Source organism: Drosophila santomea, chromosome X, assembly GCF_016746245.2.
Source record: "Drosophila santomea strain STO CAGO 1482 chromosome X, Prin_Dsan_1.1, whole genome shotgun sequence".
In the NCBI taxonomy this organism is placed as follows: domain Eukaryota; kingdom Metazoa; phylum Arthropoda; class Insecta; order Diptera; family Drosophilidae; genus Drosophila; species Drosophila santomea.
The window spans coordinates 11,066,773-11,083,925 of record NC_053021.2 but is presented as its reverse complement, the minus strand read 5'-3'; the positions used below and the strand labels follow the sequence as shown (position 1 = coordinate 11,083,925).

Below are 17,153 nucleotides of genomic sequence, written 5' to 3'. Positions count from 1 at the left end.
TCCTTGCGCTGTTGCCCCTCAATTTATTTCTGCCTCGCACTAGTGGACTCTTTTAATAACCAATTTGGCACAAAGTCGGTGGCAACTTGAGCGATATTAGCGTTGCCCGTAGTCTGCAGTACGGCGTACGGAGTACGGCGTCTGGAGCAAGGAGCACACGACGTGGGCTAACTTCTACCTGGTAGTTGTGGACATCGGGTTGTGGGAAAAGCGAGTCTAACCTAATGGAAAACGCACGCACACACACACATCCAAGGAAATGGCTGCCGAGGGAAAACTGCGGCTTAGGTCTGCCATTATGAAAAGCTCATCTAATTTCAATCAAGTTCCCCAGTCAAGGGGGAGTGGAGATTTTAAATGGTGGACCAAACTTCGAGGTGTATGGCTCAAATCATATGAAATCGAATCTAAGCGACATTTAAAGAGTCCCATTTTTATGGGCGGATGAGTCCGAAACTTTTTGACAACTTACGAGCTACTAACTCACATGCACCATCGGCTGGCAAAAGTACTCAGGTTCCCAGGATCCCGGGATCCCAGGGCCAATCTCCTTGGATCCCTGCACTTGTCATAAAGCCGGAGTCAGCGGCTCGGAACCAGCGAACCACTTAATCATATCAGCACAATAAGTCAACGGGGCGACGTTCCCGGGGCCATAAAATTAAATCCTTGCCGCGCTCTAGAGCTCAAAGCTCAAAGGGCAAGCAGCATGGCGAATGGCGCATGGCGCACCTTGCCATTCAACAAAAAAAATAAAATAAGAGAGAGGGAATGCAAAAAAAAAAAAATAAAAAAAACATCTATAATAATAAACGAAATCAATGGCAAGTCACCTTGAAGGCAGCTCGCGTTTCACTCGCCCACCCACCGAATCAAAATTCCGGGCCAAAAGCAAAAGCACGCAAAAGGCAAAAAACTGGGAAAAAAGAACCAAGCTGTATTGTTGGCAAATAAAGTCGACCTTAAACGCAGATTAAATACGCTATGAAATGTATCTTATAACTTCGCCATAACTAAATCCCGAATAAAATGTATTTTATAGCTTCGGGTAATCCCGAATTCATAATTACAATATGATTATAAGATATGACGTCTCTGTTTATAATAAATTCTACCACTACCATTTCCCACCGCAAGTTATTGAAACTCAGTAACTGCTAGCAACAGAATTTGGGGAATTTTCAATAAAACCCTTGATAAAAACAATTCTTTTGAGGTATCGCTGTCAGCCAAAGGCAGGGTATACCATAAAGTTAAGCTGCTTATTCGCATATTAAAAATGTTTTATTTATGTTCCCTTCTTCGTGGGTTAACGAGACTCCCACAAGGTAATCGATTTATGTAGGTGCTGCTATTTACAATTTTTGATTTATCCCCCCAAAAACCCCACATTCACCCAGCCTTTTGTGTAATGCGATGCGGGGAGAAAAAGTTTGTCAAAGCATTTGACAAATCTGCATGTTTGTAAATAGATGGCCATGGGTGTGGGTGAGTGGGTGGTGGTGTGTGCGTGTGCGCTTGCATGTGGGTGTGCGTGCGTGCAAGAAAGAAAGTTGGTCAGGTGTTTCTTTCACTGTACTCTACCCGCTCAGAGTTCCTTCACCGGCGGTGATTAGTTAAAGGGCGACCTTCGTGAACGTAACCTTAACTCAGCTCTATTTATAGGCTGGCTAAAACCCGGGCATTATACCCACGCCGAAGTATCGCCAAACTTTTGCTCACAAACGCTCGCATTTAATTTGATTGTATTTTCACGGGGAAAAGCCGCGCCAAAAAGGAAAAACACAAAAAGAAAATGCTGAAAATAAAAGCTGGCGAAGCAAACTTTTTCTGGCCAACACGCATTAAAAACTCGGCAAATTCAATAAAATTAAGCATAGTCGTGAGTGGCATTAGATTCGGAATTACAATGAAAATGAGCTTCGAGAAAAATTGTTCATTTTTGCAGCACGCCGATATAAATATAATTTAATAAAATTTCAAAGTAAATAAATAGAGAGCTTGCATTACGAAAGGAAATTTACATAAAAAAACATTAGCGAGTACCAAAAATATACTAATATATTTAAATATTACATATAAATAAATAGCTGTGCAAATAAAACTTATCGGCACATCTTGCCCATAATTCCTGTATCTGAGACATCAAAAAAAAAGTATCTTAATCCGAAATAGAATACAAACTTGCCTTCCTTGTGGACCATTTTATATTCTCGTACAAATTAAAATTAAAGCTTAGATTAAATGGAAAGCTAATTCGACCACCTCGATTTGAGACGACCTTTGTGAAGGACGTGGGAGTTCCCCTTTTTTTTTTCAAAGTCGTGAGACTCCTTCGTTGGCATACAGCTGTTTATCCTTGAGCGGCACTTCTCGCAGCGTCAGACTCTCCTCCTCCTTCGGCTGCTCCTTGTGCTCCTTGTGCTCCTTGTGCTCCTCCAGCGGCTGGCCATCGAAGCGCACCTTGAACTCCGGCCTGGTACAGCTGACCACCGTATCCGCCGTTCCCGATGCCATTTGACTGCGCCGAAGATCGGTGCTGATGGCATGGAGTGCGTTGTAGCAGCGCCGGAAACTGGGCCGCTCCCAGGGATCCGTTCGCCAGCAAAGGAGCAGCAGGGAGTAACTGTTGGACAGGATTACACAGAGATCATCACTCAGCAATGTGGAAAGTGGAAACTAAAAGCAGCGATAGACTTACAGCTTCTCCGTGCACATGGGCGGCTGCTGGAGCCTGCCGCCCTCCTTGACATGGGCCAGCACCTCGAAGTTGTTCCTCGCCGCATACGGCTGCTGACCCAGGGTGAGGATCTCCCAGCAGAGCACCCCAAAGGCCCACACATCCGACTGCGTGGTGAAGAGTCCATCGACGAGACTCTCCGGCGACATCCAGCGCACCGGGAGCAGGCCCTCACCCTCCTTGCGGTAATAGTCGCTCTTGTAGATGTCCCTCGCCAGTCCAAAGTCGCCAATCTTTACGGTGCGCCGACGATCTGTGCCACCCGTCGATTCCGTGACCAGACAGTTCCGACAGGCCAAGTCGCGGTGCACGAAATGCATGTCCTCCAGGTAACTGCAGCCATTGGCCACATCAATGCACATGGCCAGGAGCTCGGAGAGAGAGAGTCCAGCTGCGGGTTGCGACTCCTGCTGGTGGGCATAAACTTCAGTACATTGAATAATCTTACTGGTAAAACATAATCTTCACCTGGCTGCTGGTTGACCTGGCGGCACGTAGGTAACTAAGCAAATCGCCCGCCTCCATGTGCTCCATGATCAGTGAGATGGACTCGGTGTCGAAGCAGATCCCCACCAGGCACACAATGTTTTCGTGCTTGAAGTTGCTCATCAGCTGGGCCTCCTGGAGCAGCTCGGCAAATTCACTGGCGCCCTTGCGAAGGCTCTGGAGGATCAAGACCAGGATCAATAGTTGCCCTCCCTTTTCCGCGCAGACTGACTACTCACCTTGATGGCCACACGTTGCGGCTCCTCGGAGTCCTCCGTTTTCAACTGACCCTCGTACACCTCACCAAAAGCTCCGCTTCCCAGAAATCGGAGCAACTTTAGTTGACTCCAATTGATTTGCGGCAGCAAAGCGATGTCCGCATCACTCAGCGTGGTGGAGAAGGCGCGATTCCTGGCGGCCATCAGCTGTTGTTGCGTTTGCAGCGTGGACAGGTTGCTCCAAATGCTGGGACGACTCTGCTGGAGCAGCTTCTTGGCACGCAGGCGGCGCTTTTGAACTGAATGGAATAGAATGTAATCAATAGAATGTGTTCACTCCTATTCCAAACTCCCAACCTACCTTTTCGGACGAGCACCAATGCCAGAACGCAGCTGGAAACGATGGCAGCCGGCGCAATGATGGCCAGGACCAAGGAACCTCTCTTCTCCGGCGAGACGAAGGGCTCCGCCACCCGTTCGCTCTCCTCGCTGTATGGTCCCCAGCCGTGCTCCATGCTCCTCGCCCGCACCCGGAAGAGGAGCAACCTGTTCGTATGCAGACTCTTCACAATGCAGCTCAGTTCGGTCGTGTTGCAGAAGTCCAGCCACTGATCCTCCACGACCAGCGGCTCCTCGGCCCACGGCAGCTGCTCCAATGATCCGCCGCTATTGCGGCGCCTTCTTCTGCGCTTCCGGCGGTTGTCGTTCCTCGCCTGGAGTGCCTCCAGATTGTAGAGGGCAATGGGTGCTCCATTACCGCGCGCCGCCGTCCAGGTGACACGGAACACCTCTTCGGCGATGTGCTCCAATTGCGGTTTTCCCGGCTGACTGGGCGCATCTCCCAGAGTCTCGTACACCTCGGCCGTTCCATGGTACAGTGGAGCACCTGGCGTGGCCGCATAGCCCAGGAGCAGGCGACACTGGTAGCGAGTGCGCGGCTGCAGTGGCTCCACCACCATCTTTGTGTGATTCCCGGCCACATTGCGACGTAGTTGCTCACCCGACGATCGGCATTCGAGCTGCAGCGATCCCAAAGGATCCGGTGTTCCCGCCCAGGTGAGACTCAGCGAATATGGTCCCAGCTCCAGGAGCTGCAACTCCGGCAAGTCGGCGAAACTACGCACATGCAGCCGCTCGCTGCTGTTGCTCTTGGTGGCAGTGGCATGGGCCTGAACCCACAGGCTATACCCAGATCCCGGCTTAATGCCGGTCAGTCGATGAGTACCCGCCGTCTCCAGCCGCCGCTCATGTGCCTCCCAATCCCGGCGATCCTGGACCTCCTCGCCATCCAGTTCCTGTTGCCAGTGGAGCGTGTAGTAGACACTTTCGCTGCGCAACTGCTCTGGCGGCAACCAGCTGACCTCCAGTTCCCTGGGACTTAGCACACGGGCACTGAAGTTCCTTGGCGGCGAGGGCGTGGCAGAGGCGGTGAGGAGCTCCAGTGGAGGCAACACCAACTGGGGTAAAGACAACTTCTTTTGGTAATAGCTGCTTAGGACTCCAGCCACGCGATAGCGGGTGAAGGGCAGCAGGTCTGTAAGATTGATCGATTCCCCAGCACTGAGCAACCACTGCCCAAGCGGCTCCTCCTCCGCCTGGTGCTCCTCGGATCCCTGGCCCTTGGCCAGTGTAAGATTCAGTTGGTATCTAACCCCGGGAACAGGCAGTGGACAATCTGCGGACGCTGTGATCATGGGTAGATGCAGTTGGCATCTCTGCTCCTCACAGTCGGTCGCTTTCAGGAAGTGTCCCCCGGTCGAGGGAAGGAGCAGACAGTTCTTGGGCGGATAGGCCTGATAGTTGTGTGCCTGAAGCAGACGCACCTCCTCCGGCTCCAGTTCCACCGTATACTCCAGCTGCTGGCGCCGGCGACCGTAGGCACGAATACTCCAGTTTTTCACGGCATATAGGTAACCCGCATCCTGGGCCAACTGGCCAGCAATGGAGTCCTCGCCAAGCAGATTCAGCTGTGCCCGCAAAGCGCTGGCCGTGCACAGTTGGCGGGCCACATCGTAGACACACAGCTTGCCCTGGTTGTCCACCAGGTTCAGTGTCTCAGATCCGGGCTCTAAGCTTCCAGCATGCAGACGAATGAGCGGCTGAACCGTTGCCCATTCCAGCTCCGAGCCATCGGTTAGATTTCTGCCGCGGAGGGAGCCATTTCTCGGCGATCCCTGCTCGTACTCCAACCAAATGAGGGATTGTGCCTGTGGCAGGGCCACCAGATCCTTCAGCAGACGACCCCTGGGCGTGCTCCACATGCGATCGCCCTGCAGGATCTTGCCCTCGAAGTTGCACAAATCCAGGCGATAGATAACCGCCGCCTGCGGTGCAGTGGCATCCAGTTCCGCCCAGTACACGATCCGCTGTACCCAGTCCACGGCCAGGGCCAAGACCTCGGCCCTCATTCTGGCCAGCTTTGCAGGCGCTGATCCCGGAACATGGGTGAGCAGCTCCACGTGCTCGTTGACCCACAGCAATCGTTGCTCGCCCTCGATGCCCACCAGATGCTCCACCGGACTGGCCGTGTGCACCAGTCGCCTGCGATTCCGCGTGTCCAGGTCCAGTTCCCCAATGAACTCTGCATTGGCGTAGAGTAGGCGTGGCACCGCCTGCACCTCCGGTGCCACGTGTAGGGCATGGCTAGCTGCTCCCGCTGCTGCTCCCGTGGCAGCCACACGTGCCTCCACCTGAAAGTGGTAGGTCTGATCCGGTTGCAGATGCTCGACGCGAGCTTCCAGAGCACTCTGGTTCAAGCGCAGCTCCTCGTGCAGCTCCGAGCCCAGCCAGCAGCTGATGTGGTACTCCAGCGCCTGCATGGGCGCCTCCTGACCCTGTTCCGGTGCATCCCACCGGAGCACAGCACTCACATTGGCCTCCTGCAGGGCGGTGGACAAACGCTCCACGAACACGCGCAGCCGACGAGGCTGACTGGGAGCCACCGGCGGTGTGGTGAGCTGCACCCGAGTGGTGTCTCCACTTCGCCAAGCGGTGCGCGGTGTGATGCTAATCTTTAGCTGCAACTGTGCCTGCGGCAATTGGGTTAACCGGGCGAATGGTGTGCTCAAATCCAAGGTTTGCAATCGCTGTCCGAACTCGAGGAGCAGGCGATAGGAGACGCTGTGATTGCCACCGGCCGTGGATGGCTGCCAGCGCACATGGAAGTCGTCCCAGTGACCATCGTCCAGACGCACGCTATCCGGGCTCACAGTCATGGGCACAACCCCCTCATCCGGCGGCGGCAATGGCTGTGGGTCTAGTAACTGCAATGCGGAGGCAGGAGCGGCCTGATCTGGAGTCGGCAACTCCATGACCTCCTGAGGTGCAGCCAGGCGAACCAAGCGCGCTCTTCTGCCACTCCGCTCCAGCCAAAGGAGTGCGCCCAAAGGTCGCAGGAGTTGCAAGCTGTCCGGGACAGCCTGGAAGCCGCCCTTTATCTCGTGGATCATTTGCAGCGCATCCCCGCCAGCTGCCAGGGGCGCACGATACAGACGCAGTGCACCAGCGCCTTTCACCAGCCAGTAAAGCTGCTCCTGCTGAGTGTCCAACACAAAGGAGGCGATGCTGCCCTCCAGTCCATTAACACGATAGTAGGTGACCGCTTCATCGGGCGTGGAACCATGTCGCGAGAGCTGGGATCTGGTGGTGTAGTACAGGTGACCCTGACGGGAATCCAGTGCCAGGAAGTTGGCCTCAAAGATGGGCAACAATTCCCGGCTGCCCGACCACGGATCCATGCGCACCACACAATTCCTGGCCAGATCCGTCCAGTAAACTCTGCCGCCCCGCCAGTCGTAAGTGACCGAGCCCACGTGCTGCAGTGGCTCCGAGATGGGGCATCCCCACTGGCTGTGCACCAGATTGATGCAGTGCAGCAGACCCGCGCCCGTGACGTAGTAGCCCACGCTGTCATTCACCATGGTCATGGGTCCAGGTAGTCGCTCCAATTGTTCCTGCTGCACTTCCAAGCCCTCGCCCAGCTCGTCGGTATGAAGGACGCCACCCTGCCGGCTGGCCCACCTCAAACGATGTGGACCCAGTGGCCAGGTGCGGGCTGCCAGCGGCTCAGTCCACTCGCCCGGCTCACCATCCACATTTATGGCCCTCACTCGCAGCTGGTAGAGATTGTCCGGCTGCAGACGCTGCAGACCAAAGAAGGGTCCGCGAATATTGCGTATGCTGAAGGCACTTTGGCTGGCCACGTCGAGCACCTCCAGTTCGTAGCTCCAGCTGCGTGCTGCGTCCGCCGATTGGTAGGGATTGCGTTCCGGCTCCTGCCACGAGATCTTCGCCGCCTGGGCTCCCAGCAGGGCCTTCAAGCCGTGCGGCTTGCCTCCAGCGCTGGTCAGTGGTTGGCTCTCCGGCACAAGAAGAATCACGGCCCAGCAGTCGGGCAAGTTCCGCAGGGGCCAGGAGGCACTGGGACTGGCTGCCTGACCTTGCTGCTCAACCAGGATCAGCTGACCAGCATCGGGCAGCAGCAGGGAGCGACCAAGCAGGGCAAAGCTTCGCCAATGGCTGGACGCAGTTCCAGCTGCAGTCGGAGACGTATGGAGCGGCAGTGGATGCTTGAATCCACCATCGTAGCTAATCTCTAGGAACTTACCCTCCTGCGGCAGCATCAGTCGGATGAGGAAGTGTTGCGGCTGCACAACAAACCAACCCGGCTGCCTGACTCTCACCAGGCGATGGCTCCATCGACCATGCAAATCCTGACGCCACAGTGACTCCTCGTTGCGCCAGAAGATCCAACCATTCAAGGCATCCACCTCCAGCTGCTCAACGGGCCGATCGAAAGACTCGCCCACTTTCTGCGCCGATTCACCCAGCAAATCCGTGCTGATTATCTGGTAACTGGACTGGTTTCGGTCTAGCCACTCCATGGCGAAGTACAGTCGATGATGCAGCCAGTCAAGGCTCAGTCTGCGTGGCACCAACCTTCCACTGCTAATGTTTCCCAGATCCAGCTTTAGCTGCTGCGCCGGACTCACCATCTGCCCGCCTTCGAATTTCAAGCTGCAAGGGTTTATTTATATATTATACTTTATAATATATAATATATACCTAATCCTGCTCACCCTCGCAGCTCGCCATGGACGTTGAGCAGCCACAATTGCTGCTCCCGCTTTGACCAGGCGATGTCCGCCAGTTCCTCCTGCGACTGATAGATCATGGAATTTTCGCCAGCCGGCTCCAGAGATTGCCACATCACAGCGCGTCGTCCGGCGAGCAGGACACTTTCTGTTAGATCCTTGACAGGCTTATCGCTTCGGGTGGAGTGGGTCTGCACAAATGCCTTGGCCACCGGACCCTCACCCTGTTTGTTGATCATGCTCAGCTCCAGCGTATAGTTGGTTCCAGCTTGCAGCTGGGAAAAGATGTAGCTACCGCGTCCAGTCGGAATCAGCTGTGAAATGTAGAGGATATGGTAAGGTGAGTACTCAATTGAATGACTAACTCACCTGTTCAGTTGTGCCGTTTCCCTCGGCGGCGCTCAAACGCAGGCGATAGCCCTCGATGGGGCCGTTGGTGAAGCGGCCGGGATGCCAGTGGACAGCCAGGTGGCTGTCGTCCAGACCCAGCAGATGCTCGATGACCGGAGCCGAGATGGGCGCGCCCTCGGGGGGCGTTTGGTAGGCGGGCGTGGCCGGGGAATAGAGCACTTCATCTCTATTCTCGCCGAAAGGCAACTCAAAACGGAACTGGAAAAATTCATAAAAATAAATATAAATAAAAATATAAATATCAAAGAAATCAAATGACTCCAACTTCAACTTACCCTGTATTGTGTGTAGGGTATCAGGGCCTCCAGTATCTCGCACACATAGTACTCATCACAGTCGTAATCCGCTAAGTTAAACCAGGCGCTGGCAACCGCCTCACCAGCTGCATGCCGGTCTTCCTGCTCGAGAGGCGGCTCCTCGTCGTGGTGATCCACAAACTGGTACTGAATGTTGAAGGGTCTGCTGGCCAGGTAGTGCTCCGGAAAGTGCATCGCCCAGCGGATGGTGAGTGGCGTGGCCTGTCCGTCCGCCCGCGGAGCTCGCTCCAGCTGCGGCTGCGTCCGCTCCACCAGATCGCTGATGGCCAGACGCTGGAGGTGCCAGTAGTCACGCTGTGCCATCTCGCAGGCGCCGATGCAGGGCATGTCGTACGGATAAAACTGGAGCGACAGCTGCGGGCGGGCCAAAAGGGGAGACAACAACGAACGGGGTCAGACTGGATGTGGATATGTGGATATATGGATATGTGGATATATGGATATGTGGATATGGTACTGGGATGGGGTGCAGGGTTGGATGATGAGCTGCCACTTACGCAGGCCTCCTGGCAGGTCTCCAGCTCCTTGAGTGCGCGATACCACTGGGCACAGCCCTTGGTGCACTGCAAAAAAAAAGAATGCCGAATTAATAGCTTAAGCAGCCCGGAAGAATACATTCAAATAGCATAATTGTCAATGTGGCATCATTAAACAATATTTTTGTAACACTAAAGCAACTAGCGCTGTGCAAAAATTTCAGTTCTTAGTCACTTAGTCACACTGCATTAAATTGATGGCCAAGTGTAAGATTTCAACCAAGGGGGGAGTGGGAAAGGAGTCCAAGTGCAGACCGAAAACAACAACAACAGCAACAAAGAGGGTGCTCATGAGGATCCTCTTCGATGGCTTCCTCAGTTGCTTGGAGAAGGAGAACGACTGGCAGCGGATCATGCACTTTGAGTTCGTGTCCAATTGATCTGGTAACCGGAGTGGTTAACCCAGAGCGCGAATGATGGTATCGAGTTACCCGACCCTATGGACCCTATCCCATTTCGATAGCGGCTCCCCAAAGTCTGCGACTTACTCGTGTTTTGTAGCACTTCTCGCCATTGTCCGCCTTCTCGCACTGTATTCCAAACTCGTCCAGAAACAGATCCTCCTGGAAATAGGGGAAACGATTACAATGAAAATGTGAAAGCAATTAGCATTTCATGCGTTTTATTCCCCCCCTTTTTTTTTTTTTTTTTTTGGGTCACTTGGGAACGGAAGTTGCGGTAAGTTTGTGTGGGAAAAGGCTAAAGTCAGCACATACACTCGTCCATATCATCCACAATAACAATGACATCTACATATATAGCAATGACAATTTAAACGCGATTTCTGTGCCAATGCCGATGGTTCAATTATTTCGATCAATTATCATTGGGTAGCACATCGAGAGTGAGACCTCGAACATCGCTAATAAAATGAACACAAATACATACTTTCGTTTAAGTTCGCTCTTGTTTTTGTCATACATATACATAATATATTCCTTCTGTTTATTTTTGGTTTTTGCATTGAAATTAGATTTCCGAGAACGAATGTTGCTGCATAAATTTGGTAGAAACTTGTTTTTGACCACGTGAGCCATGAAGATCCACCAAGCCTAAGATCCATTTGCATAGACGAGACTTTGAGCCACCAAGGGTTATTTATGTCGGCCTAAAACGGGGTCATCCATTCAAAACCTGATAAGCTTATGGCTTAAATACAAAACAAACCCATTCGCCAGATAATAAAAGCTTATCAGTCATAAGACAGTATTCATAAATGATAATACACCATAATCGTATGTAATGGATTGTAAACTAAACAGAAGTATGACCTTCATCCGTGTAAATCTTCAAATTCAACTCCTAGGTTCATTAAATGTTTCTTTAAACTTCACATGAGCTTAAATCAAATCTCTACTTCAGCTTGTATCTCGCAAATCCGCTATCCTTTTAGTTCCTTTCCCCCCCCCCCCAAAAAAAAAAGAAGTAAATGAAAGCCAGTGCTTAAAATCCAATTTGGCGCACTTTGAGCTGGCCCCTGGAAACTCCCCTTTGGAAACTCCTTAAAGTGGCCAACTTTGTTAATTGTGTTGCCCTGGCTTGCTAAATGGACAAGTGATTAGCAGGGGATTTCCCGTCGTGGATTTGGATTTCCTCACACTTCAAAACACACACACACAAAAGTGTGTACTTTTCTGCTGCTTGCACTTTTCACTCTTTTTTTCTTTTTTTTGTATTATTTAATTCGCACACGCGTCAATTTAATTTAGAGTTCTACGTAATATATTATTAATTTAGCTTGATTGGCTTTTTCAAAAACAGAAATAGCTCTTCACAGCGAGAGTGAGAGCTCTGCCCCTCGCCAAGCAGAAAAACGAGGAAAAAGCCCCATGAAGCCCCACGAGAAGAAGAAGACGAAAGTTTGAGCCTGGGGCCCGAGACTAATTGGCATTGGGGGTTTTCATGTCGTCATTGCTCATCTTTTGTTGTACAATTTCTATTACATTAACTCGGAAACCGACCCACTCACACACACACACAAGCACTCACACACACACACAAGCACTCACACACACACACACACAGAGACACACATTAGAAAGGGGGCGGGGAAGGGGGGAAGGCCGCCAGACGGGGCTGGTGTGTTATTGACACCATTATTGTCCCATTGTTGTTGCTGTCGTCAGGCTCTGGAAAAGCGAGCCAAAGAAAATACACTTGTGTGCCGACAAACACACAGCAGCGCCCAAAATTATAGTACTTCAATAAAATATAGCAGAAATTCAGAATAATTTAATTGTGTTTTAAAACAATGTTCTAGTACAAAATGTGTGACCTTTAAGCTAATTTAAAACATGAGCTATTCAACTTTATTCAACTTCCATTCCCGTACTCATTTGTAAATTTGAATTTTTAAGCTACATATGTATTTTCCCAACAACACTACTATTAACTGCACCGCATCTATAGTTCTACCTACATGTACGCGTACACTTAAATTGACTAAACATTTTGCTCACTCTCGATTCCAACAAGGCAAAACATCTTAATAAAATTTCTTTTGTTCGCCTCGCCTTTCTAGGTTATGCGAAATCCAGTTACTGGTTGAAAATGTAGGTTTGCGTTAGTTTATTCCAGGGATAAGTCACCCACCAGCTTAAGCGATTAGAAGGAGTCATGCGAAGAACTTAAATGTGTAATGAAGACTTTCAATTAAATGGCACTTTATGCAGAGTCTCAAAAACAAGTAATTAAAGCATACAACATATCAACTCATTGCTCAACCTAAGAGTGAACTTAATTCTACTAGTAGTAACAAGAGATTCCTAGTGCATATCAATGGTTTGTTCATTAAATTCAATCCAATCGCATTCCCAACACCGAATGGCGCTCAGTTATCAGTTATCAGTTATCATTAATTTTAATTGACGCAATGGGGCTGTTGTAACTGGAGTGTCGAAGTGTGGATTACTGAACTGGCGCTTTCCTAATGAATGAAGTGCCCGCCAAGTCGCTGATTTACATGCAGATTACTCCTATTACACAGTCTGCGATAATATAGTAATTACTGTCCGAAAAGATATATACTGCATATATGTACTCATGTGCAAGTTGAAGTGCTGACGCAGAAATGTATATGCATATGTACTTGAGCATTTTGGCAAATTGTTGGGGAAAATACTCGGGAGTTTGGAATGATTACTTCCATAAGAACCATTAGTTAGTATGGGTGTTAAGCATAAACTCCTTCATTAATACATTTTTTAGTTGAAAACCTGCATGTTTCGCAGTTAACACCATATCTACACTCCCTTAATATATTGCATTTTTCAATTAATTAAAGGCTCGCTTTTTGACATCATATGTCACAGCTCACATTACAAAAACCTCTACACGTAGCCGCAATTAAGGCATAAACAAAGTGTAGCAAATAAAAACAAGTCAATCGGTTGCCTAATTAATTAGTGTGGAATTAATGAAAAATATAGGGAATACAAAAATGAGATATATACTGGGGGTTTGGGTGCCATGCATTGCCGTGCAAACATGCAACTATTTGGCACAAAAGCCAGATAAAACACACCCACTCAGTATGCAAATTGCAATAAAGCCGAGTAGCTAACCCAAATAATGATGAAGATTCTAATCCCGATCTATTCTGTTTGGCCAGGCCGGCAAATTGAAATGTCACTTCATCCAGCCCACACTCGTATGTATGTACATATAATCACCGACTTGACTCGACGATCTTCAATTATACAAGTACATATCATTTAATTAGCCCGAGTGCGAGTGAGCGATTAATGGCCACTGGTATGGTCACAAAATGCATTCAACTGAATGGCAGTTGGAAAAAGCAGTCAGAAAAATGTTTTTAGAAAAAAGGAAAAATATGTACGAGTATGAGTATGTGTATAAGTGGACTACGTGATGTGGTAGCAAACTCGCGTTGCACTTGCTCAGATTGTTTTTTGATTATATCGTTGACATATGCAAAACTAGAAATAAACATTTCGCACTCGAATGTCGCCTCTCTTTGCGGACGCTTGATGGATGCATGTTGCACAGCCCTGGGGAAATGCATGTTTTATGCATTTTTTGTTGCATTTCTTGTTGCATTGTTTTATTTGGACACCATCACAAAATGGGAAACATACTTAAAAATTGGAAAAAAAAAATAAATAGCACTCCCGATATTTTGGCACTCACCTCAACAATGCATCGCTGCACACAATCCCTTGTCACGCGTTCCAGGACCATTCGCTCATCGACACCGTGCTGGTCTTCCGGCGGCTTACGATCCCGTTCCCGATCCCGATACTGATCCTCCGGAGGATGGGCCACCGTTGCCTGTGGTCCGCTGCTTATGGCGATGCCCGCGACAATACTCGGCGGTGCTGCGGCGGCGTGCTTGTGCCAGATGGCCACCTTCTCGACCACATCGCTGTCCAGTTTGGGACGCAGCAGACGCATTTGGTCCTTGGAGAGGGGTTCGGGACTCTGGTGCACCGTGTAGTTGTGCGAACGGCAGACATCGCAGCAGATCGAGAGCAGGATGAGCAGGAGAAGATTGACGATCAGTATGGTGGATATGCCGCCGTGGCCATCCTGACCGCTGACCAACTGGCGGCCCAGACGAGCCAGCTGCTGGCGAAGATCGAACGAGTTGCTCTGCTGGTGGACCACAATCTTGCTGGCAGGTGAGTCATCCTGGGAGTTTGAGTTGGAGGTGGAGGAGGAAGGTGCCTGTCGGTTAATGTGGATTGTGGACATCTTGGTGTTCACATTCACCGCGATCTTCACATTGAAGCTGATGTTCAATCTCTTCGTGGGAGCTGAGCTCTTCGGCTGTTTGTCCTGCTGATCCGACTGTTGGTCTACATTTTGGTGCCAAAACATAGTCATCGAAGCACTCGATCTTCACCCCAAGTTCGCGATTTGTTGTGTTGGACTCTTATTTCACTCGATTAACGTGGTTTTTTTTTAGGTTGAATTTACATTTTAGTGCCGCATTTGACTGAAAACGAAACTGAAACACACGAAGCCGGCGTAAAAACAAGAGAAATGGAAAGGCAAGGTAATGAAAAACGCACAAATAAAATCAGATTTCAAATAACAGAGTCAAAAATCCAATTCAATTGGAAATTTAAAGTACACAAGCTTCTTGCCATGTTATGCAAATTCGAAAAGCAAAAAAACGAGTCAGTTATAAAAATGAAACGCAAGTCAATTTTGTTGAATACCCTTTACTAAATATTATGTCAATGTGTAAATGACTTTACATGCATTAAAATCTATTTTTTGACAATAGTATTAAATTCAAATATATGAAATAGTAATATGTTCGAATAAGTAGAAACTTTGGGAAAGCTGGAAAAGTGAATATACCCCGCCAAAAAAGCTTAGATACATCAAATTTTACTTTTTTCAGATGCAGCTCAAAGGTTCAACGTACATTGCCGGCCAGATAAACCGGGTAAACACACAATCTAAGCTCAATCGATAAGCCAAAATCCCGATGATCTCCACAACCGGTTTCGGCCAGAGTCACCACCCAACTCTCATCCAAAATGACAGCTTTCGTCCAGAGGACATGGATGTTCCATGGTCCATGGTCCATGGTACAATTAATATGGAGTCTGCATAATCAGCTAGCCAAGCGACAAGTTTCAATTAACTTGGCGTAATGCATGGCCAATAAGTCACGCCCCCTTCTGCTGCCCACCGCCCCCAACGCAACACAGCCAAAACAACAACAATAGCGGACGGAGCGGGGGGAGTGGCCATAATAAATTTATCCTCATCAAGACACAAGCCCATTCGACGGACGGAGAATAATCGAGCGGGATCTCTCTTTCAAAAACGGAAATCCCTTGCCCGCGGTTTCACTATGGCGCAAAAACAAAAGCCGTAGATACATATACATATGTATACATATATATAATAGTTAATTGCACTTTAATTTCATAACTACCAGGAACAACAACAACAGCACAGCAGCACAGAAAATGTTAATTAAATCGCTCGATGAGCGGACTAGACCGAGGAAATATATAAACAAAAATAAATAAAAAAATAAAACTGAAAACTTAAAACCGAAAATAAATTGAAATTCAAATTGAATAAACCGCGCGAAATAGTGAAAACACGAAAGATCACAGCGGATTAATTGCATTAAAGTTATACCGAGAATATTATGCAAATGCCGGCCAGCGTTTTGCATTAATTAGTCGAAGGTATATGTATGTATATGTATATGGCTATAGTACATACATATTTGTACAATCAGAAAGTCAAAACCAATGGAGCCTTTAACTCTCACCCACATTTCGCGCGACTCGTCGTTGCTGTTGTTGAAGTTGTTAAGCGCTGTTGACGCGCTTTAATTCAATTTATTGTTGATTTGAGCGGCTTAATTGCATTTTATTGTTGCATTTGCGGCCCCAACTGAAAAGCTACTCCACACGCACTCACACACACAGAAACACTCAGTGCACGCGAAAAAAAAGGGCTTTAAATAGCCAAAATTCATGTACACACACACACACACGGGTATCTCGTATCTGTGAGTACCATACAATATCTGTACAATACAATACAACTCACTCGACAAAATGTCGCAGATATCTGGATTCCCTAAGCGTTACGTAGTGCGCAGTGGCGCGATCGCAGCAGAACTGATTTGCCGGCGACCGGCGGCTTTTTAACCAAGCCCCAAGCTCCAAGTCCAAGTCCAACCCCCAGCTGGAGAACTTGAGCACGGTACTGAAACGATACGGTACGATCCAATCCGATACGAGGCGATACCATACGATACGATGAACGATGAACAATGAACAATGAACGATGAACAATGAACGATGAATAATGAACGAGGAACGAGGAATCGTACAAAAACCGAACTGAACCGAACCGAAGTGAAAAGCCCATCGATCTTCTTTTTCGGTGACGCAGCAACGATCACGTCACTGGCAGGGCAACCCCTAAACTGGATACCTCGAGCTCCTCTTTCCCAGGGTCAGAGCTCAACGAAACCCACGTGGGTATGTGGGCCATCAGATGCCCTATGAATATTTCAATACATAGGTATGTAGTACATATGTATATATTTACACATATTGATTATATCACAAGTAACTGTGCTACTCCCAATATATTTTCCATTTTAGGGAATGCCACTGTATATATATGTATATGGTATAAAAATTATAATCAATATTAAGATATGATTTTAGGTTTGCACTTGATGATTTTTCTTTTAATACATTTAGGGCTTACTTAACCTCCTTAGACTTATTAAAACCAAAGGCTGAGAAATATTAAATCCAAAATTGTGCAAAAATGCAACAAGTTACTATACAAAATACCTTACTCGATTGCTCACAGCAATAATAATGTTTAAACTCAGCAAC

General features: G+C 48.7%; 1 protein-coding gene across 3 annotated transcripts; it reads right to left on the bottom strand.

The window, feature by feature from the left end:
• Positions 1–2,189: 2,189 nt before the first annotated feature.
• Positions 2,190–16,493, bottom strand: LOC120455634 (protein sevenless). 3 transcript variants are annotated; one of them, XM_039642021.1, is made up of 12 exons: positions 16,348–16,493; positions 13,951–14,770; positions 10,290–10,364; positions 9,763–9,828; positions 9,224–9,619; positions 8,907–9,146; positions 8,523–8,851; positions 3,806–8,460; positions 3,466–3,743; positions 3,209–3,403; positions 2,702–3,150; positions 2,190–2,626 (listed from the first exon to the last, which is right to left on the bottom strand). In XM_039642021.1, the coding sequence occupies exons 2-12, from the start codon at positions 14,644–14,646 to the stop codon at positions 2,317–2,319; spliced, it is 7,689 nt and encodes a 2,562-aa protein (XP_039497955.1). In that variant the 5' UTR covers positions 14,647–14,770; positions 16,348–16,493; the 3' UTR covers positions 2,190–2,316. The 3 variants fall into 3 exon arrangements, with proteins under 3 accessions (XP_039497955.1, XP_039497956.1, XP_039497957.1); XM_039642022.1 differs by having other exon boundaries at positions 2,702–3,147; XM_039642023.2 differs by lacking the exon at positions 13,951–14,770 and having other exon boundaries at positions 16,348–16,488.
• Positions 16,494–17,153: the final 660 nt, after the last annotated feature.

What these genes read in the sequence shown, in the direction of transcription:
- LOC120455634 (XM_039642021.1), bottom strand. Translation starts at nt 14,646, where the DNA reads ATGACTATGTTTTGGCACCAAAATGTAGACCAACAGTCGGATCAGCAG. An exon ending in AGAAGTGCTACAAAACACGA is followed by an intron (nt 9,829 to 10,289) that starts GTAAGTCGCAGA and finishes TTTTTTTTGCAG; the next exon opens with TGCACCAAGGGCTGTGCCCA. An exon ending in CCAGGTCAACCAGCAGCCAG is followed by an intron (nt 3,151 to 3,208) that starts GTGAAGATTATG and finishes TATGCCCACCAG; the next exon opens with CAGGAGTCGCAACCCGCAGC.